The 24,182-nt window shown below is 40.6% G+C and overlaps 1 protein-coding gene across 1 annotated transcript in view; it reads right to left on the bottom strand.

Moving 5' to 3' along the window:
* LOC117286791 overlaps nt 1-24,182 on the bottom strand; it is a 50,828-nt gene that overhangs the window by 12,558 nt on the left and 14,088 nt on the right. The window contains exon 4 of the mRNA XM_033765583.1: nt 23,878-24,177. Within this exon, the coding sequence (XP_033621474.1) occupies nt 23,878-24,177 (300 nt within the window). The remainder of the gene's footprint in view (nt 1-23,877; nt 24,178-24,182) is intronic.

The following is a 24,182-nucleotide window of genomic DNA, read 5'->3' as shown; positions in this document are numbered from 1 at the left end:
TCAAAAAATGAAAAAAAAAAAAAAAAAAAAAAAAAAAAAAAAAAAAAAAAAAAGAGTCAGTTTCTACGTCTCAAGTAGAACTGAAAAAAAAATTATATTAACATGTCTACATTTCCCCCCTAACTTCACTTTCAACTCTTCTTGGGCAATAATCATACTTGACATTCCTCATCTACAATATCTAGCACTATATCTGGCATATACGGTACTGGTAGATAACTGGCAACTGGTAACTACAAGCGTCGATTTAAGCATTTGTTCCTGGTCCACTACTTTTAGAAGAAAGAGGCAAATGAAAAGTCCTAAATTTTTTCTGAGGTCTACATGTGTTCAACAATCACCTGGCATCTATTTATCAACAAATACACGACACCTATAACGAGTGCATTGCTCAAGAGGGAATGCTCTGATCTCTCTGGCCCATAGCAATTTATTTGGATCTGTTTTCACATCCTCTTCCTCTTCCTGTTGCCAGAAGCATGAGGATGCACTGTCAGTACTATCCTCTAAAGCCACCTCACCAACTGTACACTGAGTCTGATGCTTTTTTTGACAATAAAATCCTCCTTCGTGTAATTCTCCCTCTCCACTCAATCATTAATTTCTCCCTCACTGTTGGATCTCGGCCCTCCGTATAAAGATATGCTTCCCTCTCTCACTCACTTCGTGCATGATCACAGATCACAGGCCAGTTTCACTCCTTCCTCTTAGGAACAGTTCTTTTAAAAGGCTGTCTCTGTCTACTTGCTTTCCTCTGATCTGACTGACAAGTTTAGGTTTATGAACTGCTGTGTGATCACAAAATACCTGTCAATCCCAGGGCTGCCCTTAATCCAGCTCACTGGGTGGCCAGAGGAAAAAATAGGAAAGGAATGAAACTTTACTGGCTGCTGTTTTAACACATTCCCCCTTTGTACGAAGAGAGTAAACTGCTTTTGTACTACTAGGAATGCTGTGGCTTCCAAGGTTTCTCTTTCCACCAACCCCACACCTTCACCGTAGGTCAGGCAGCAGCTCAGACTGAAATTCCTCACTGCCTGTTTTCCCACAGCATTTACTACAACTAGGAACCTTCATTTGCAAAGCTGCCTGTATTGTCAGATGAGAAGAATTTGTAGAGGACTTTATGACTCTGGAAGCCTATTCTGTAGGGTTCCTTCTTTTGCTGCTCCTTTTCATTAACTTTCAAATAAAAAACAGGGCCAGGGATTTAGCTCAGTGGCTCCTGCTACCTGCTTGCAAGCTCAAGGTCCCAACTTTGATCCCCAATACCAAAAAAAAAAAAAAAAATAGAGAATATAAAGATTAAAAGAAATGTTCTCCAAATTTTTTTACTCACAAAACATGCTCTGTTGGAAATCAAAGATAAAACCAGGCTCCAAATTTTATTCCCCTTTTGGAACCTTGAAGAGGGCAGTGGGGTCTCTTCTTGTTTGCCCCCCTCATCCCTGGCTCCCACCTTTCCAGGGCTGCAGGGGTTTAGGGGAGGGGCAAGGAGAGGCCAGGACATAAGGAATATCCTTTCTGAGTGGGGCTCACAAAACATGCTCTGTTGGAAATCAAAGATAAAACCAGGCTCCAAATTTTATTCCCCTTTTGGAACCTTGAAGAGGGCAGTGGTTTCTCTTCTTGTTTGCCCCCCTCATCCCTGGCTCCCACCTTTCCAGGGCTGCAGGGGTTTAGGGGAGGGGCAAGGAGAGGCCAGGACATAAGGAATATCCTTTCTGAGTGGGGCTGCATGGGCTCACATCTGTGATCCTGAACATGATGCTAACTGAAGGTTGCTCTCTATCTCACGGAGCACTTTATGTCCTCGTGGAAAGTCCCACAAGCTCTCTGCCGAACCTCACAGCCAGAGACGTCTCACCTGCAGTCTCCTGATACAGGGAAGCTGTTTATGACAGTTCCCCAGCAGCTGGTTATCCTGGTGTACACCTGCAGCATTTATCACCGGGGATCTGTGCATCCGCCCACGTGTCTCGGCTGATGCCACCTGTCTTGCGTGGCCCAAGTCTGTTCTAAGGGAAACACCCATCTTCAAGTCATCTTCAGTGAAACTGCCTCAGAAACAACCCCACCTTCACTGCCATAGTTGATTCTACTGGCCTTTGGGATTTTTCAGGAATAACCATTACTAAAGATCCCTGCCTTCTTAACTGCAGGGGGCGCACATGGAGCTTCTGATGGGGCCCTCCGAAAGCCCCTGCCCTTAGCTTGAGGATAGGAGAAACATCTCCGTTCTCCCAGGGAAGGTCCACTCACTGCATGCTAACCTCCCTCATGAATGCATCCTCTCCCCAGTGTCCGGGACCTTCAACGTGGGTATTGCACTAAGGGCCACGAAACCAGATTCCACGCTATTCTGTCCTGTCACTGCTTCCTCACGGATGAACCTAGAAGACATCATGCTAAGGCCCGTCACAAAAGAATACATACTGTATGATTCCACTTATACGAGGTTCCTACAACAGTCAGTTTCATGGAGAAAGAAAAGTAGAATGGGGATTTCAAAGGATAGTGGAGAAGGGTGGTGGGGAGTTAATGTTTAACAGGTATGGCGTTTTTCTCTGGGAAGATGAAAATGTTTGGGAAATGAATGGTGAATTGTGTATTTGAAAGAGTTAAAATGGTAAATTTTATGTTATGTATGTTTTACCACAATACAATAGAAATTCAGGCATTTCTTCAGCAAGTCCCGCCTATGTGATAGAGAAACCAGCTTCAGAACACAGGAACGATTGCCAACCAATGTGTTTGAGACCGCGCTCGCTGTCAAGTGACCATCTCTCCTCTCCACATTCTCCCTCCTACATGCTGCTTTGTGTCCTGAGGGTGGGAGCTCCACGAACAACACGTCTTCTTTGCCAGGTGGGTCTGCAGGGGACCCTCTCCCTTCTGGAGACTTCCGGTCCCTGCTGCAGTTGCCCAGCAATACGTCTTCCCCACAGTAGCTTTTGCTCCAGTGACAGCCCATTGGCTTCCAGTGTCTTCCTCTCCCAGAACCAGCCTATCTGTACTCCTGAGAGACACCACGGCAGTCATATGATGACCTTCCCCAGAGAGGTATTCGAGTCCCTTAAAAACCCTCTGAGCTGTGGAAGTACACAAGCCCCTCAGATATCCTCATCCTAACTCTATGTGGCTCCACTGAGCTCCCAGAGCCTGGACCTCCTCCAGGCCTTCAGGTTCTGGGTCCAGGTTCTGTGTTTTGTTCCCTTGACCCAGGCTGAGAGCTGCTTCCTGCAGTTTCTCTTGCTACCTCCTCACTTCTCCCTTCTTTGAACTCCCAGTACTCTACTATCTGTTGAGACAATCCCTTACGATAATCCTCTCTGCTAACATAACTAGTATAGTTTCTGTTTTCCCAAACAGACTAACAGTACTGTGCAAAGTAAAGAAAACAAGAGGGTTCTTTATTTCCTGTGTCTCACACTTTGTTTGTTAATATCACAAAGCCAGATGTTTCACTGGTTCGCTAAGATGCATATACCCAGCACTCTGAACACAGCCTGGCCTAGAGCAGCTCCCAGGCACATTCATTGGATAAGTAAACAAGAAATATTTATTTTAAAATATGATAATAAAATATTTTTAAAACAAGAATTTTCATTATAAAACTATACTGATAAAAGTTATCCCTTATAAATGTCTAAGGGAGAGCTACCTTTGAAAAATATCTTTCTCCAAAATCTTTGAACATATAATTTCCTTGCTTTTTCCACCATTCTCTTGTTTACTAATTGTTGTAACTGGGTGATTTTCTATATTTTTCTCATGCATGAGGGCATGTTTTCCATGATACGTTTATTCAATTAACATTTTTATCTGAACTAAATACTGGATGATATATCACATGCTTTAAAATCCAATCCACTTAAATTCATTTAAAATCCAGCTACCACACAATTTGAAAATTGAAGCACCGATATGTTATATTAAAACTCACAAAATTTCAAAAACAGAACTCAAGTATTTTACTATGCTACAAAAGCACAGTATTAGGAAAACATCTAGGTTGCAAGCCCACACTGTGACTTCCTGGCGATGTGATCTACCTGCTTGCATGAAGCTTCTTTCGGATCTGTTACCTCTTCTTAGAGATAAAGGATAGCTAATTTTGCAAGTACCCATGCTTTTTCTATAGGCTTAGGATTTTTCATGCCGAAATGCTCTTTAGATTATAAGAACTTTCAAATCCTGGAAGCCAATAAGCAAAGAGAAATTTCTTCTTCTGCATCCTCAGCACACATTCACTTATTTATTTAGTTATTATTTTGAGACAATTTCTCACTAACTTCCCACATTCCCCAGGCTGAGCACGAGCTAGCAATCCTCCTGCTTAAGCCTCCCAGAGTGAGGAATTTCTTTCTATCATGGCTCCCAAATCTATTGCTCTGTACAGACCACAAAGCTGGGAAAGTGTGCTGTGACTAACCGTTCTAAGTAAGCTATCTAATAAGAAGCTTTGGTGGCAATATTAATTTCCATTTCCAAATGAAATTACAATTTTCTATATAGTCAGATATTTTAAACTTGTCTGGATATCTGAAGGACCTAACCTGTGGAATAGTGTTAATACTGACAGTGGCACTAGCTATCAAATACATTGGAATACATCACAACATTAAAAAAAAAAAAAGACCAGATCAGGGCACCAGCTCACCTTCCTCTGAGGTGTACACGGGTGAGACAGCCCAGAGAACTGAATGACGAGACACACTCACTGAGAGAGGCTGGGCCCACGCTCAGACTGTCAACTGAAATCATGGCACCATGAGAAGAGGGATGTAGCTGTTGTAAGTTTTCTCTGTGTACTGGCACGTTGGGATGGAAAATATACTACAATATAAAATCAGAGCAAGGGCCGGGGATAGAGCTCGGTACTTGTCTTGCATGGGAGAGGCCCTGAGTTTGATCTATAGGATTGCTAAATAAATAAATACTGGCCAGATCTTCCTTTAGAAATAGAGAACAGAGAAAATGCAGGCTTCCCAAAAAAATAAAAAAAATCCCAGAATCAAAACTTCAAGGACAGTGAAGAACACACGGACCTGTTCAGTAACGGTGTCTACAGAAGTTTGAGAAAATTCATTTTGCGTTCCCATAACTTTGTTAACAGAAGCGTCCAAAGATCCTACCAACCAGGGATTGAAAATATTTGCAGGCGTGGACTGCACTTGTCCGGAGCACATACAGACTTTCTTTGGCTATTGTTTCCCAAAGAATATTATATAACAATTAACTGCACAGTATTTACATTTTATTAGTTATTACAAGTAACCCAGAGAGGACTGAAGTCTACAAGAGAACAGGTAGCTCATATGCAAATATCCTGAGGTTTTCTTTAAGGAGCTCTGGGCTTGGGTAACCTAGAGGATCCTGGAATCAATCTCCCAGAATGCCCAGAGAGGATTGATGGAAGTAAGAGCAAGCTTGCTCATGTGAGCTCTGAAATGCCATCCTGCGGATGTGCTGTCTGTCTGTGATGCTAGTTAGGTTAGGCCAGGGTAGTCAACAAATAGTATGGTTGTATGCTATCTCTTCTAGTAAACCATAGCTGTTAAACTAGAAATACACACACCCAATGCCTTCAGGGAACAGCATAGGATATAACTTTCTGGGCTATCTGCCTCTTAGGCTGTCTTTCTGGGTTTTACCCTAGGGACTGTACCCATGGCAGGGGGCTGACCATGGAGTTCACATCAACACCAATTCACACCTAGAAACACTGCTAACAGAAGCCGATTTGTTGGTGGGGGTGCAGACTGGTGCAACCACTATGGAAATCAATATGGAGATACCTCAAAGAGCTTGGACTGGAGGTTCCATTTGACCCAGCCATTCCTCTGCTGGGTATCTTTCCAAAAGAATTAAAAGAATCACATCACAGTGATATATGCGCACCTATATTTATAGCGGCACAGTTTGTAATAGCTAAAACTTGGAAACAGCCCATTTGCCCATCAGTTGGAGACTGGATAAAGAAGATGTGGTTTTCCTATAAAATGGAATACTACTCAGCCATAAAGACTGAGATATTAAGCTGGGTGTGGGGGCGCAAGCCTGTAATACCAGCACTCGGGAGGCTGAGGCAGGAGGATTGCTGTGAGTTCGAGACCAGCCTGGGCTCTATAGTGAGTTCCAGGTCAGTCTCAATTATATAGTGAGACCGTGTGTCAAAAAACCAACAAAAAAAAAAAAAGAGAGAGAGAGAGAGAGAGAAAAAACAAATAGTTTCTCTCGTGTGAAGAACTATAATAGTACATAATATCCAAATGATATAATAGACAATGTGAAATAGGAAGAAAAGGACTAAATCTGTAGGGGAAGTGGGAAGGGTAGGGGAAAGGAAATAAGGGAAAAGAAAAAATATGAGAAAATGAAAACATGGAAATAAAGTATTTGTAAATAGGGAAGGGAGGAGGGGGTGAAGGGAGGGCAGAGATAAGGGGAAAAATGAGAACCAAGACCTGTCATGTAAAGGTACAAGACCCCAATGATGAATGTAACTGTACTGTATACCTAAAATGTACCAATAAACTCAATGAGAAAAAAAAAGATTCCTCCTAATCTATTGGCATTCTACAAAAATTCAAGACTCAGATGAAAAGCAAGGAGATGCTTTAATTAATTCAAAGTCATGTAGTTCTTTATGACAAGTAACCTAGAAATTACTAAAGTATGTGTCACTGGATAAATTTTGCTTATGAGAGAGAAATTCTTCCTTTATAGATATTTTGGGCAAAGGGAAAGCCTGAGGCTTTGTGGATTAAAGGAACAGAAACTAGCAAGGTCTTCCAATTCTGTTTCCTTCCTGAACTCATCTTCATCAAACAGGCCATAATGTCCCTGGGTGTTCACATAGTGCTGCAGAATGTCACAGTCTCTTGATACAGATGTCTTATTATTTGAGTATTATCTCATTTAAAATAGAAATAGTGCATACTGTTGCTTTTTTTTAAAGCACTGAATTGTAAAATACGTTAGGCTGTGCAATGACAAGGGCAAAATTAAACTTATAATAAAGCTAATCTACTTGTCAAACTTACTCCAAATTAATCACTTTCACAAAGGACAATCACCGCTTCATATAAATATAACATTCTAAAAATATATTCAGCATTTCTCTGGCATTCTAAGTGGATCAGTGGTCATTAATCTTCTAGGGAAGAGACTACTTAAGAAGAAAAGTTGAAAAATTAGGACGCTTTGCTATTTTTAAAGAGCCTCTTTGATTACAAAGGACTCATTTGGTTCTAGTACATTAACGGAGAAAAGTTTAAAATTATCTAAATGGAGAGAACCTGAGTGGGTCAAATGCTAATAGAAATGTCATTCTTTTCACCTCAATTTCAATACAAGAAGTGTATTTGGGTGAAAAAAATCACCATCATCATCATCCATGCAAATTTAGTGGGTCTAAGGATTTCACTTTTGGCATAGAGTGAAGAAAGAGTTAATTCAGAACAGAAATTTCCCAAGGTCCCAAGGTTAAGGGCCAGCTGTACCACTATCTACTCATTATGGAATCCAAGTTCGTAAAACCTGCAGTAACTTTTTACTTCTGTTTTGCCCAACCCATTAGCACTGAACTGATCCAAGACTTCAGAGTATATCGGGTTATCTTTGAATAATAATGTTGGATTTCAGAAAGAAAACAAATGCTCTATATTCCAGAGTGAGGCAGTGTCTGAACACAAAACATAAATGCTTCTCAATTCAGTCTTTTCTGTGCTGCCAATAAACTTATTTTCATACTACAGTTGTTTTATTACTTATACCTCTGGAATATCAACAGTTGGTATCTGTAATGATATTGAACCACCTGGGCCTAAAACAGCCATGCTCTGGAATGACCCTAGGTACCCATCAATGGACCAATGTGTGAAGCAAATGTAGTGCATACGCATGACAGACTTGTACGCCACCGTAAGGAAGGGTAAATTTGAGTCATTTGTAGGAAAATAGATGATCTTGAAGCCATGCTAAGTGAAATAAGTCAGTCATATAAGGTTACATATCACATGATAAATTAAAGAGCAAAATGAAGGCAGACTGTTTGGAGTAGGGGAGGGGACTCAAGGGAGGGAGGGAGAAGAATGTGGAGAGGGGAGAAAAGGGGATTTAGAATGATTAATATGTTATCTACATGCACCACTTCTCCAAAACCATTGTAAATATCTTGTATTAAAAACAAACACCAAATCGAAAAATTAAAAAATGATTTTAAAAAAACTTAACAAGAACTATAAAGAAATAGGTTCATACATTGGCACCCTTGAGTTTGGGATGGGTGGGCTCTTGCTGATTTTTTAAAAAATAAATATGGTTTTAATTTGCCACAGAGACGGAAGGCAATTTCATGTTTTACTAGTACATGTCTTCAGGACATAATGATTACACTCCTTGTGCAGAGCTAGTGCATGTACGCAACACATCTTACTTCCTTTTTTACCCCCTTGCCTCCTTTCCCCATCTCTTGATCCATTCCCATTTGAGAAAGATCTCATTTCCTAGAACCTATTTTGTCATGTTTCTCTTGATTGATACTTTTGAGTTTGTCATGTAGGAGAAACCATATGATACTTAAGCTTATGCGTCTGATTTAATTTCACTTAATATTATGCTCTCAAGGTGCATCCATTTTCCTACAAGTTTATCTTTTTTATGCAAGTAGTACTCTACTACATATAAATACCATGTTTTCTTTATCCATTCATCTGTTGATGGACATATAGTTTGCTTTCAATATTTAGCTGTTCTGAATTATGCTTGTTCTCAAGGGATCCTTCTTTTTGTTCTGGTTCAAAGCACTTGGCATCTTACTAATGGAGTTACCTTTTCAGCAATCACACTTTCTTTGGCCCCACCTTTACACATGGTTGCTTTTGGCTAGAATCTAAGTTTTTAAATTTTTCTCTGTTCTGCTTTTTGCCCCTGATAATCACTATAAATCTGACAAAAAGCAGCCAGCAATGTCCATGCCACAGGATGAATACTGAGCTGCCTTGAAATTTCACCCACCAGATTTATTTCATCACCCTGAGTCTCAGACTCTTGCAGTTCCATGACATGAGGAAAATGTAGATTAATTTTTTGCCAGTGTGTCATACACACGAACTCTAGCCCAACTGCCAATAAAGTCCTTATTCCTGAGCCTGGCCTTTGCTGTCTGAATTTCTATCAGCAATTCTGGTTTTCTGAGCTCCAACTAGAATTCCCAAATAGGCTCTGCTTACATACAGCATGTTAGGACTTTTCTAGCTTGCACCACCAAATCTTTCCATACTCCTTTGACAAACCAGTTCCAAAGGCTTCTGAACCATGGGGCCAGGTAGACCAACAACTTCTTTGGTACTGATTTTCTACATTAGTCAGTTTTCGCATTGCTGGGACACAATAGCTGACATCCCCAATTTAAAGGACAGGCTTAATCTGTCTCATGGCTTCAGGGGATTCAGTCCACAATTGGCTGCAACTCAGGAACATCATTACAGAAGGCTGTGACAAAGCAAGGCTGCTTAGTTCATGGTGGCTGGGAAGTAAAGGGAGAGGGACCAAATGCAGATCACAAGGTTGTACCCCCCCCCGTCCACTCAGACACACCTAGAAGTGTGTTCCCCCAATGCCTCCAGGGAAGCCAAGTCTAATCAAGTTGACACAATCAAGCTTAACCATCACACCCAGGATCTTGTTTCTACATCAGATGGTATGAGTGTGCATGATATGCCTCATTAGTCTGAGAAGTCCCAGGCTAAATAAACAGGTACAGAACTTGAACTTAGGTCGATTAACTAAAAGCTCTGTCATAATATTTAACAACAGAAATGGCTGGGATTGATCCTTTTCTGTACCAAGGTATTATGTATTTTAACCGTTTTCATGAAGATCTTTGTAAAATATACTACTTAATTTCACTCTAAGTAGAATTGCTTTTTATTAGTAACACAGGGGTTAATTATGACAAAGAATTACAGAGTAACGATGCTTTCTGGGGCTATCAAAGACTCTGCATCTACAATAAATGGCTTACGACCTTGTTTGTTCACAGTCATGCCTTGTTATCTACAGGGGTTCAGTTCTAGGAAACTCTCCCATTCTCATGGATACTAAAATACATGGATGCTCATGTCCCTTATATAAAATAGAATATTTGTATTTAATATATGCATATCCTCCCGTATAACTTCTGTGTAAATTAAAAGACAACATTTCATGGAAGCTAGATCACTCATAATACCTAATGAAATGTAAATGGCATGTAAGTAGTTGTTACGCTATACCGTTTAGGGACTAACAACAGGGAAAGAAGTATGTATGTGTTCAGTACACTCTTCTCAAATATTTTCGGTTGCTGGTTGATGAAATTCATGGATGCCGAACCCACAAAGGGACAACTATACCTTGACTTACCTTTGTCCTTCCTCTGTCTTACCTTTCTACAAGCTGTCCCTTCTCATTCTGTGTGCCTGTCTCCCATAAGCTTCTATATTTCAAAATTTGCTGCATTTAATCTGTTTCAGTTTTTAAAGAAAGATGGCAACTACAGCTGTTGTAACCCTATCTAAAATATAAAGACAAACACTCTCACATCACCAAAGGGATTGGCTTTGCATAAAGGAACTTGGTGACATCTGTAGTGACCACTCACAGGGTACTTTATTTCTCGACTGGGACTGAGATACCGGGGAAGGTCAGCTACATCTGCATCTGTGACCTCTGGTTCCTTGAGTACTGGTCCTCTGATACCTAGCATTTTGTTTTCTAGACACTTGACATCATTCCAGTTCTGTGTTCTTTACCGTGTTTGTTCTCTCTTATAAATCCTGAACCCCTCAATAGCTGAGATCTTTCAGTCTGACCCACAATCTGCAGTAACTCACACCTACTCAGTACCTGAAAATGGATGCAGTGGTATGGTTTGAATGTTTACATCACCCTGCAAAGCTTTCAATTCTGAGTAAGTACCACAATTATGAAGGCCGCACAGAAGTAGGAAATCAGCCAGGTGAAAGAATGGTCTCATTTGCGGGCAGCTTCCATTGTATTTTATAAGAATGTGTTTGACATTTTAAGCTTTCCTGTAGTAGCAAATTGTACTTCTCCTACCAGCAGGAATTATTAAGTTTGTGCCCAGAATAACCATTCTGTTTTGGAAAGTTTAATTTTTTTCAGTTTTTACACTTCATCTTATGACTGTATTCGTAACTTCAGAGCTAAGCTTGTGTACCAAGTATACACAACTTTTCAAAGGTAAAACAACTAATACCATTTTGAACCCTCAAAGGGTTATATTTTATATTTTAAAAATAAAATATAAATTATCAGGAATACTGAGATCTAGTTTTAAATTAAAAAATAAATAAGACAAAGCAGTCACTTGAACTGCCTTAGACAGGATGGAAATATTTCTTAAATTGATGCACAACATTTCATGAAAGCCAAGAAGCCATCTGCTTTGTCATACACAAACTCATTTCATTTATTGCCAAGAAAACTGAGGATATGCCATCAACTGTATGGACACCCCAATCCTGATGAGGGTAAATGTAAATTTTTTAAAGTTATGAAATATAGCATTTTTGAAAGTTGGCTTTGAAATAACAAATAATATGACAGTAATATGACTTGATCTTTTTTGACCAAATATTGTATAAAATAGAAGCCCAACATTCTATTTTGTTCATCAAAATACTCACAGTTGACTAAACTGTTAACAACTGAGAAGTGCCACAGCTAATGTATACAAAAACAAGTATCAAAAACAGGCAGATGGATATAAAAACAAAGCTGATGTCATGTGGAAATACCCACAAGTCAACCAAGTAGAAAAGGATGTAATCAGCTTCTTAAGGACCAAGGACTGGTTCTAGGGTTGGAGTCTGCATGTCCCTAGAGCCTCCTGAAGAGGGGGTGGGACTTTCTTTTTCAGAGGTAGCTGAATCTGGAATGTGTGATGCTGGGGTTAAGGGCCTGTGATTACTGAACCACTCCGTGGAAGCGATTAGTTGGGCACCGCCCTAATCCTAGTAGTGTGAATAAGATAAAAGGGGCAGAAACTACCGCTGATTAACTACCTTGTTACCTTTGCTGCCCTGTGAGCGCCATGTTGTTTCTGCTCTGCCAGGCCTGTCTGTCATCCCTGCCTTGGAGTCGGCTGATTATGGACTGAAACCTCTACAGACTGTAAGCCAAATCAACCCCTTCCCTTTTAACTTTGGGTGCCGGTATTTTGTCTCAGCAACGAGAGAAAAGTAACTAACACAACTGGAATCCACATGTACTGATTGCACAGACTCATAAACCTCCCGTGTCATCCTGAATTGTAGTTTCAATAAACAGAAAAAAGGAGCTGCTCAAACATACTCTTAGATAAAATATATGTTACATAAAGATGCAGTAACCTACATGAAAGTTTTAGTGATTATTATTTACCTTTAATAAAAATCCCCAAAGTAAACAAAACATAGATTTGCTCCATTTAAAAAATTATTGTCTTCATTTTTCTGTTTTAATGGATGAATCATAATATATAGAGCAATAGGAATACCTCAAAACCCAAAGCTATGTGGTTAAAAGTATATTACCTTGATAAATGCGTGGGAAACTGTGCTTTACCTACAACACAGAACCAACAATAGCATGAAGCTGCTCTGTTTTCCAGCAGACCAGCAGTGGTATCGCTAGGACTTTCTGCGTTTTAAAGATTCACTTTTATTCTAACCTATTATACCACACATAAAACCATCCGTTTCATGCCTGGATAATCTTCTTAATGAAAATAAAAATATCCACTGTGCCTGTCCTTCCAGTAAATTTCAAAAAGCTGGGATTTTAACAAGTAGAATAGACAAACTATCAGACAAGAGATCATAAATTACTTTGTCTGAAAACAATCTTTAAAAACATGTAGCTCCTCATTTTATTCACGGGTTTCTACTTATACTTCAAACTTACAGTAGTATCCTGATAGCCATTTTAAGGAAATAGCATCTGAATGAGTCCCTTCCCATGCTTGTGTAGAAACCACATTAATCTTTTGTAGAAAAACAAGAAGCACTAGATCCATATTTCTGCCAACTTGATGCAAAACATCAAAAGCTTCCTGCAGAGGAAAGTGTTGTGGAAAATCCAATCCTGCAGTGGTGTGGAGAGTCCAATCCTGCAGTAGGAAAACTTAACAATAGAAGGTAGGAGGGACATAGTGATGGATGGCCTTGGAGCCCCAGAGTAGCATATTTTTCTTGTTTTAGGTCTGTCTGTTGATGGATTCTGTAGGCTATGATCCAAGCATTTAACTAACACAAAACTAGATGGCAAGGAAGTATTTTGCTGACCAAACTAACAGTGCATCCTCCTCACCTGCTAAAAGCCTGAGTGAAATTTCTGCACTTATGGTGCAGAGTAGCTGATGGGAATAGAGCAACAACTATTAATGCCCATGACTTGGAGTCATGTTCCTTACTACTTACTTGTCATTGCTTGGACCCCTGACATTAATTAACACTTCTACGTCTTCTACTCTAGATCACTGGAATATTTTAATTTTTATAAAACATTTTATCATTTATCTAAATTAAAATTCCCCATTGGTTTGGTACTTTGGTTACAGCTGATGAACCAATATTGATTCATTAGTATCATCCAAACTCTGGAGTCTATGTAAGGATTCACTACTGGGAACATACAGTTCTAACTTTTGCCAAATGAATAATGTCATATGTCTACTCTCATAGTCTCATATGGAATGGTCTTCTTGCCCCACCAATTCCCTGTGCTCTACCTACTCATCTTCCCCCCTTGCACCCAACCCACTGTCAACTACTTGTTCTCTTACTATCTCTGTAGTGTTTCCTTTCTAGAATGTCACAGAGTAAAACCAGGTTTCTTTGCTTGGCAGTATGCATTTAAGGTTCCTCCATGTCTTTTTGTAGCTTGCTAAATCATTTTCTTTATCACTGAATAATAGTTTCCTATATGGATATGTCAGAATTTGTTCACCCATCCACCTACTGAAGGACATTTTGTTTCTTACAGTTGTCAGTAGTTATGCATAAAGCTGCTTCAAACACTCATAAACAGGTTTTTGTGTGGATTCGCCTATTAACTTTTCAGGCTTCAATGATATCGGTATGGTCCAGTGAGAGCAGACCTAAGAACACTTCATCGTAGGCAGCTGTAAGACACTCACTTCAGGTTCTCCTTTCTGAAAGCTCCTTAATATCTGGCTCCCACCCACCATGTCTGATTGTCAGACTTCTGTAAATGTATTTTCTGAAGTTCAGTTATTACTAATGGTGGAAAGTGTATCAGTTTCCTTTAAGGCTGTTTTTACAGATGAATGAGTTTCTTCTTGTGTGACCCCACCGGGTGCCAACATTACTGCGGAGAGGTAAAGGAAGGGAAGCAACGCACATAAATGAGGCGATTCTCAATTTATTTCAGACATGTCAACGTCACTTTCCAGGAGTATAATTCCCCAGTGGGAATGGAATTATTCACAAGGTTTACATTTTAATGCCTCTACTCCATAAGCTGAGACCAGCACCAATACGCATGACATCAGCATTCCGATACCTATTTCCACAGCAAGAAGTAGTTTTTTTCTCTTCAGCTGGAAAGGCTATCTTCAGTTGGATCCTATCTTCTGTCATCTAAGCTTATAACTCAGCTTCTTAGGAGTTGCTTCTGTTCCTTGTCTCCTAGGAATGCATGGTCCCATGTGTTGCAAAGATGTTCTTGATCACACGGAGCATTCTTGTGCTCCACCTCATGCTGTTCTCATGTTCGTTTGTTTTTCTGTGCTTCTGGAGGCCACTGTCTTGACTCACAATCTGGTATTTGGATGCCAGCCCTTTTCCCCTATCAGCATCTGTGGTCACTGCATCATGGCAATTGTGACAGAAAGACTAGCTTCTTCTCTGTGTGGGGATGAAATGTGAGAAATTGGGTGGCTTTTTGCAGCAGGTGATTTCTTTAGATTATCTGCAACAACTTTTCCTGATAAGTTACTCAAAGGCAGAGCTGGACACTCAGTAGTCTGAAACAGTACTTCACTGAAGAAGCATGACCAGAAAATTTTGTAGAGGAAGATAATGTTCTTTTTCCTCCATTTTTAATTTCTTCGTATAGATTCAACACTGTGTGTATATGCCTAATAAAATTTGAAAGCCGCGACTTCAAGAGACTTTTGTATATCCAAGTTCATGGAAGATTAGGTATGATGGGCAAAAGATGGAAACACCTCAAGTACCCAAGTACAGATGAATGAATATGGTAATCATAGAAAATATGGTATATATTTGCTCATTTAACGGAATATTATTCAGCCTTATGAAGGGGTGAAATTCCAATACATGCTACACAATGGATGAACTTTGAAAATATGCTGAGATATGATAGTCATAATTAGACAAATACTGTATGAATTCACTTACATAAGTTTGCTGGAATAGTCAAACTCATGAAAACAGCAGGGAGAATAGTAGTTGCTGGGGGCTGAAGGGAGGAATGGGGAGTCATTATTTAATGGGTCTGCAGTTCTACTTTAAGGAGACGAAAAACTCTGAAAGTGGAGAGTGATGATGGTAAAACACTGTGAGCAAATTTTGTGCCACTGAGCTGTACCTTAAAAGTGATTGCATTAGATATTTTATCACATTTTTGAAAATAACAACAGTGATGTTAATGCTCTGCACATTTTATCACATTTTCAAAAACCAATATTGAGGACAATGCAACTGTCTTAACTACTTTCTCACTGCTGAGACAAAACACCCAACACCTAAAGTTAAAGGAGAAAAGGTTCGTGTGAGCTCCCAATTTATAGACGCTTCAGTTCATAGTTGGCTGGCTCAGAGAGGACAGCATGGCAGCAGGGCTTGGCAGAGGATAAACAGTCCACACAGAGCAGGCAGAAAGCAACATGCAGTAAACCTCCCTTTCCCTTTGTCTCCCATCTGTCTTTAATTTTTCTCTCTTTCTTTTTTGGTTATGGGGATTGAACTCAGGACCTTGTACTTTCTGAGGCAGGCACGGGGCCACTGAGCTAAATCCCTGGCCCTCGTCTTACATTTCTAGTTATGCAGACAAACTATCTGGGATCTACAAGTTAAAGAGGAGATGCTTATTTCAGCTCACACTTTGTAGAGGTTTCAGTTCATAGTCAATGGGTTCCCAAGCAGGGTGGTTTGGCAGAGGGGCACCACAGAGGACAAACAGTCCATGGTGCAGTAAGCACAAGAGAGCAAGGAGCAAATGGTGGCAGCAAGCCGGCCTTCTCCCCTCTGTTTAAATGCTATCAAGGCTATAAGCCTATTGATCAATGCCACCCACACCCAGGGTGGAGATTCTATTATCCACATGCAGAATTAAGATAATTAAAATCAGTGGACTACTTTAATACCACACACCCTTAATCCCAGTATTGAACACTCTAGATCCAGCCAGCTCTGAAAAGCCCCACCTAGAAGCACATGAAGCTTTGAGGAAACATCCAGATACAAGCTGACAGCAATCATGCTATACAACTAGTACCTTAGTCTTCTTGGGTGACCATAAATCCTGGTCACTCAAGTTTTCCTGAGACAATCTTAATTTATGCTTCTTTTCCAGGACAGTCATTAACAGTGTTCCCTTCACTCACTCTCAAAGGTGTCTTGGTTTAAGAAACAAGTTACAAGGTCATTTTAGACCTTTTTCATAATTGCATAAATCACTGCACTGCCATCTTTGCAAATGTGTTATTCTGATGGTATATGCATGGTCTTGAATTTCTTTAGTTATAAATTTGATGTCCACCAAAATGTTACAGGGCTTGAAATATTTTTAATGATTTCTGATTATTATGTGAACATTTATTATGGTACCAAAAACAGTACTTTTTCCTTACAGATATATTATTTCTTTGAACACTAAAAGTCATCTAACTGTTAACAAGCTCACTTACTTTCATTTCTGTGGGTTAAAAGAAGAAGAAAGACAGGGTTGTAAGCAGCTGCTATTTTTGCATCTCAGTTACCCCCCCGTTAAGTTTATTGGTACTTTAAAAGCAAACAAGATAGTTACACTGATCATTGGGATCTTGTACCTTTACATGACAGGTCTTGGTTCTCATTTTTTCCCATACCCCTGCCCTCCCTTCACCCCCTTCACCTTTCCCTGTTTACAAAGACTTTGTTTCCAGTTTTCCTTTTCTCATATTGTTTCTCTTCCCTTATTTCCTTTCCCCTCCCCTTCCCACTTCCCCTTTAGCCATTTTCTTCCTATTTCACACTCTCAATTATACCATTTGAACCGTATTTACACTTTGAGCTTTTCACACCAGATAAACTATTCTGTATTTACTCAAGTCAGTTACCTTTACACTGTTGGTAAAAACATCAGCAAATATCCTTCAAGGTCACAAAGATGTTTGTTTTAATTAGCTCCATCTTTCACCTCACCATGACAGAACAGGTCACTTTTTGAGGAAGCACTGCTCTCCATATGTGCGACAGGAGCACCATACCATCGTAACCCTTTATTGCTCTCAGCCCACAGACCATCAGCCTCTCGGGCAGAGCCACGTGTCTTTAGCACCCAGCACCCGTCACGGCACAAAATAGGCTCTTAATACCCACTTCCTGAATCAGTGAATAAACAAATCATTCAATGATGTTGACATTTCTAGGTTCTTGGATTTTGCTTCTCAAAATATGTAAAAACCCACACATGCTTTTTCGATTCGCTTTCCCCTTCCATTTAGTGCATCTGTGATCTAAGAAGAGATGTCATTTTCCTTTATAATCTACTTAGAAAACTCCATTTTCAATTAAGCTTCAGGTGTCTGGAGAATAAAAAATAATTCATCATCCTTATAATCCAGAGGGAGAGAAAGTCAAAGGTTTGCCTCCAATGTTTGTTCAAATATGAACGAAAGAGAAAAACTGGGGTAAGGAAGAGAAGCTAAAACCAGGGAGGTCATTGATATGTTACTATAACATGGAAAGATGATTCTCTCTCTCCCTCCTTCCCTCGCCACCCCCCACACCCACACCCACACAGCTCATTGGGGGTCTAGAATAATGAACATGAAGCTACATTTACAGAACAAGAACACTATTTTATTTTGACATGCTCCCTTTTGGTTGCTTGGGATAATGTGGCTAAGTGAGTGGTGTCACCGCTGGCCCTAAAGGATTATAGTGAAAATGTACTATACAGCATTTGTAATACTTCATTTAAATGTTTTCAGCTTTTACCATAGACAATAGGTAAATGGTTCTTTCTTATTTTGGGGGTATTAAAGTGTTTTTAAGAAAATAAATGCAGTGGACTGATAAGTACATTGAGTTACTCCATTTGTTTAAGCTATTCTCTCATTTTATAACTCCAGATATCAGAGGCAAATACATGATGATTTTATTTAATAATCAAGACTATTCCTAGAGCTTCTAATGTAATTTCTGAGTGCAATACACTGGTAATTTATTACTTAGGAACAGAAGAAATCTCATCATATCTATTTGAGAGGTTTGCAAAAAACGAATCAGACAAGTACCAGGGTATGAAATAAGTGATGGGAGTAAATTCAAGCATATTCTTATCTTAATCTCTGATAAGCACATAATTTCTATGTTTGTAATCTCTACAAAGAGCACTGTAAAAGATACAGAGAAAAGAAAGATTCAGCAAAAATGCATGCATATAGATAATTCATTTCATGAGTGAACCAGCCAATCAGGGGCTGCCACTGCTGATAGGACTCTTTTACTACTTTGTCCTGTGGCTCATGAAATAGGCAAGGTACCTGAGAAAACGATTGGCAGAACCATTTCAAAAATAATTTTCCTACTATTTTACTTTGATTACTAACCCAAATCCAAGGGATAGTCTTACATTCAGACAAGCAGAGACAGGTGCTCGGCTTCTTTTATTTATTTGCTTACTGCATTTTCTGGTAGTTTCAACTGTGAACCCTATAATATCCAACTGTTTCAAAGAGTAATTGGTTAGCAGCTAGATCCTTCATTTTTACAACATATCATCCAAAGTCTATCTCAATCTTCTTTGAATTAAATATTCTAGCTAAGCCTCTGGTGAACTGTATTTTTAGATATGTGCTAGACATGCTGGCTTGTCAGTCAACATTAACTTCTAGGTCCTTCAATTGCACATTCATCTATCTCTGGGATTATAAGCCCATAAACATTTCCCAGGGTCTCCTGAGCTAGAGTTCTGGGCACAGATTAGGTACTATCAGTGAGATGAACTGGAAAAAGAGGGAGGTGGGTGGTAATTAAGGAAAGAGGGAGAGGAGGTATCCAAGGATGACATTGTTTGTTAGCTTGCTTTTGTTGTTGGTAGTAGTATTCAGGCATGAGCTTCCTGGAGTGGAGAGGTATTTTGGAGTAGCTCCTCTGATCACTGGAGCACAGCCAAACAGTGTGTTCTTGATGTCAGTAGCTCCGGTGATGGCTTGAGTCCCAGTTACCACCCTGTAGCTGTGGGGGCAGCAACCCTAGAGCCAATTCAGCCTGGGAGTCATCAAACGAGACTCAGCCAATATCCTCTCCTCTTTTTAAGGAGCAATCTCTCCTTCCAAACATCTTGAAAGTACTTCACTGCCACACTTAGTCCTGTTCTGCTTAAAGTAGCCCAGAAAGTTTCCCTGATCAGCAACCTGATTGATATAAGAAATAGAAGAGAGAAATTTGAACATTCAGTACATCAAGATGACCTGGAAAGCCTTGGGAGAACCGTGAAAGGAGAAAAGGTTGTGTCCATCTGACATCCACGGTGACGCAATGAGGAACAAGAAGGTTGCAAACCAGACATCCAGGACTAATCAAATCGGACTAATAACCGTTTAGGGACTGGGTGTGAGGAGAAATGTGGACAAATGAGGAACAATCAGGTAGATCCCCGGAGAAGGAACAAAAAAAGAAAAGGAAACAGAGAAAAACAAAAAGTAACAACATTCACACAGGGAAGAGGATCACACACCAAGTCCCTGACAGACCTTGAAAGTGCAGAGCACCAATGGCGAGACTGCTTTCTATGACTGCTCTGCGAACCAGTGTCTCAGCATCATAGGGCTGGGCCGGGGCTTCCCAAACAGAGCCTAGGAGCTTTCCCCATGGAAAACAGGAGGCAAATCAGTCCTCACAACTCTTGTCCACTCCACCTGGATGTGTGTGTATGTACGTGTGAAAGCTGGAAATATACATATAACATGAATTTTAAACAAATATCTACTAGATTTTAAAAAGGAAATTAAATTAGTCCAACATGCTAAGTACATGTTCTACCACTGTGCTACACCACCAGCCCCATATGGTTTTCAAGACAGACAATTAATACAAAGTGCTGACAAATTATTCATTTATGATAAATACTGGCTTAGTTTCTGATCAACCAAGTTAAGAATGTAATTTCCTTCTTATACTTCAATTTTCTGTAAAAAAAAAAAAAAAAGCCTAAGGTAAGACATTTAAACCCAAAAAGGGTTCTACTTTCACTATAAACTTTATGGATGAGAAAAGAAAAATAAATCCCACTTTCTAAGCCTATGGCTCCGGCCTCAGTTACATAGCGTTGTTTCTTCTGCAAAGACACCTGTCCTCTCCACTGTCTTCCCCTAAACACACACACACACACACACACACACACACACACACACACACACACACACACACAAACACAGACTTCATTCTGCATTAAATGCTCTCCCTCCCTTCACTTCCTCCAGCAGCATTCCTGACCTCCTCCCTTTTGCAAGTCAATTTCCCTGTTTCTGCCTTCGTCCACTTGCACTTGCTAAAACTGAATGCTACAGAGCAGATGATGTATAAGGAACCGACATTTATTTAACCCACACTTCTGAGGCTGAGAAGTCTAGAACACCATGCCAGTATCTGCCAGTCAGCATCTGATGAGGGACTTGTTGCTAGGAGCACACTGTAGAGTTAGTTCTGCGGAGATGTATGGCATCACTGGGCAAGACAGGGCAAGCCTGCTAAGCTGGGCCTCTCTTCTTCTCATAAAGCTATTAATGCCATTATGAGGCTCACGCGAACTCATTCAACCGAACTCACCCCGCCTCCAAATATCATTAACATATGCCTTTGGGGACCAAATTTCAACATGAATTTTGGAGTTCACACACAGACCTTGACGTTTTTCCTGTACAACTTAACACAGGTTAAATTACAGGTTTACCTACTCATTACCAGCAGACATGAATTCTGCAAGAAAAAGGGTCGAGTCTGTTTTTATGGCTTTTAATGCCACAGCTGCCTTGGAAATGATGAGACACTGAAAAGCTGCTGCTTCCTCCCCAAGGTCCAAATACTGTACTCCATTTCTAAACAATGAAGGATATTCTCCACCTTGTCTAACTCCAGGAATTGCTATCACATTATCCAGGAATATACTTTTACAAACATGAGCAACAGTAAGGTAAGCAAATGTTTAAAATCTGTTTCAGAATTCCAGTTGGCTAGCTTCTCCCTCCCTCTACTATCTACCTCCCCGTCTCCAAAAATAATCACAAAATCATCTTTAACTTACATAGCCAAAGGCCTGTCCACGGTGGAGGAGAGGCAAGCGTGACAGCGCCAGCTTCAAGTGCCCAAGGAACTCTGATTACTACAGGATAAGGAATGACCCACTTACTCGAACATTCAATTCGAGAGGCAATTATGCACCTGCCCCTCTGCAGCCTGCTGGGATGACAGTACGTTAACGCGCTTCTACTTCCTGGTGTAACCGCTCTTTATGACTGCTCACAATTGCCAACAGCAGACTCAGCATTTTACACCCATTATTTAGTTCCCTCCTCACAAGACCTGAGCAAGTACCATTATCTCCACTTCACATTTGGAGACACAGCACCTAGCTGGAACCCTCCAGCTTACCCTGTTCAACACGCCTTCCCGGAATGACTGAAGTTTCTCTGGACGAGAAAAATGTACCCCAAATGTGAGTGAGACTAACCCTTCAGAACACCTCTTAGCTAAGAGTTTTATGTACTGTCCCCTCTTATGCCATGAAGTGAAGAGAATCACAAAAGCCACAGGACACTCAATTGGGCATTTCAAATCACTATTCTTTCAGCCTTACCAAGAACTAAAATCTGCCAGAATCAGGCTGAGTATTTAGCTCCTTTGGTCTGTCTTTGAATTCTCGTTAAATGAATACTCCTTGCCACTCTTTTCAGAGTACTTCCTAATTTATCTATGAGTAAAAACGTGAGATTGCACAGACCCAGTGCTCACAGCCTAATTTAACAACCCATTATATCACAGGCTAGCTGCAATGAGTTTTTCACTCGGTTCCCATTGTAAAACAAAGTCAGCACATCAACATACAGTAAACACAAGGATTTGGTTACATGTTTCTTTCGGATGTCTCTCCTGTGTATCGCTAAGTATGTCTGTCTTATGTCTTCTTCAAAGCAATGACAGAGCCTTCACTATGACGTGCTTTGATTTCGAAGATTAATCCTTTGTTCTTTCAAGTAAAATGCTCTGAAGTATTCACATATCCACCTCTCAGAAATGCTACAGGTAAAGTCTGATTAACACCTCTTCTTTACAGTCCTTTTAATCCCCCAAAAGGTTTGGCTTTAGGAAATACACTTAAACAAATAGAGACGTGAGATTCACCCACCCCCCCTAAGGCAGAATTAATGAACTACACAGGCCAAGCATATTCAATGTCACCACTCTACTGTTAAGCAAAATTCTATTAAAACCTCCAAACTACCTTGGTGCTTTAGTTCTGTTAAAATACACCCAGAGAAGGGCAAATTACTTCCAAAGAACGCACTATAAAATTGAATCTTTCTAAAAATACAATTTGTTTTGAGTTAGGAAAAATGTCTATAAAGAGTTCCCTTTTCAAACCTGAGCAAATGCAGAGCATCTCGGGGCAGTTTCCTTGGTGAAGAGATACTTTCCAACCTGTCAAGGTCTCCTTTAAACAAGTCACCTACCATCAAAGGAACCAGAGAGCCACTCTCCCCTCCGAGCATCTCTAGGTCATGCATTAAAGCTGTTTACACTGCATTTTCATCCAGGCATCAAGGACAGAAAAACCTACAGCTCTGCATTAGTTAAACTTCAAAAAATATTAACTATTCTTTGGCCAGGAAGGTTAAAAATTCGACTTGCTAATGAATCACTTATATAACAGTACTTTTAGCTACTGAAACAAAGTTAAATGTCAATTGTTACCTGTATGATTACTAATAATTTTAATCCAACATATAGGTACATTCTAGTTCTTTCCCCTCACAAAATATCCAATGTCCATTTTAATTCGTCCACACCAACTAATGCAAAGGTTTGCCCATCGCTGTCTGCAGCCGGATCCTTTCTACAGAAACTATGATACGCTTGTATCTTTTGTCACGAAGAACCCGTCACATAAAAAGACTCACACGGCAAATAATATTACAATAATCTCACCGTCCTGTTCTGACAGCCCTTAGAAACAGCATTTTCATCCTCTGTTTTGAAAACTTCGTTGCTTCAAGTTAGCTTGCTGCCTCCCGCTAGTTAAAAATCAGTTCCCAAGTAGTAGTTTCTACAGAGAGACATGAACACTCGAAGAAAACACAAATTCACTTTCACCTTTACGCCACTGGATACAACCCCTCGGCCCTGGGCTCTGACCGATCCCTCTGCCCCCGGATGTGAAGCCCATCTCCAAGCCCTTCAGGCACCGCAAGGTCGCCTGCTCTGGTCTTGTCTAAGTTTGCGAGGTACAGGGCCCCCTAACGTGACTGGAGCGGCCAAGGAGGCGCAGGCACTCACCGGGGCGACCTGTCGCGCCCCGTCCCACCCTGCGGGCACAGAGCCAGCAGAACCGGGCCGAAAAGATGCTTCTCACCTGGTCTCGGCAGTGCTGTCAGTGCCCAGGTCGCCGGCGCTTTCCGTACGGTATCGGGACGGGAAGATCTGAGCAGCCTATGGTTAAAATGCCTTCCCAGGGCTGGGAAGAAAAGCTCTTTTGCCTCAGAAACCAGGGCTGCACCAGGTGTAGCTTCCACCCCGCCCCCTGGCCTATTTCCGAGCCTGAGAATGAAAGGAAGCGGGTGGGGGGCCCACGACTGACTGAGGGCGCGTGGAGCTCGGGCCGAGAAGTTGCAGCGAGGCCCCGAGGCCACCCGCGACCGGCCTGGCCCGGGGTCTAGC

The sequence above is a fragment of the Fukomys damarensis genome, unplaced genomic scaffold (genome assembly GCF_012274545.1).
Source record: "Fukomys damarensis isolate Sample0158 unplaced genomic scaffold, DMR_v1.0_HiC HiC_scaffold_18, whole genome shotgun sequence".
Taxonomy (NCBI): domain Eukaryota; kingdom Metazoa; phylum Chordata; class Mammalia; order Rodentia; family Bathyergidae; genus Fukomys; species Fukomys damarensis.
The sequence above is the reverse complement of the archived record's forward strand: the minus strand, read 5'-3'. Positions and strand labels throughout refer to the sequence as shown.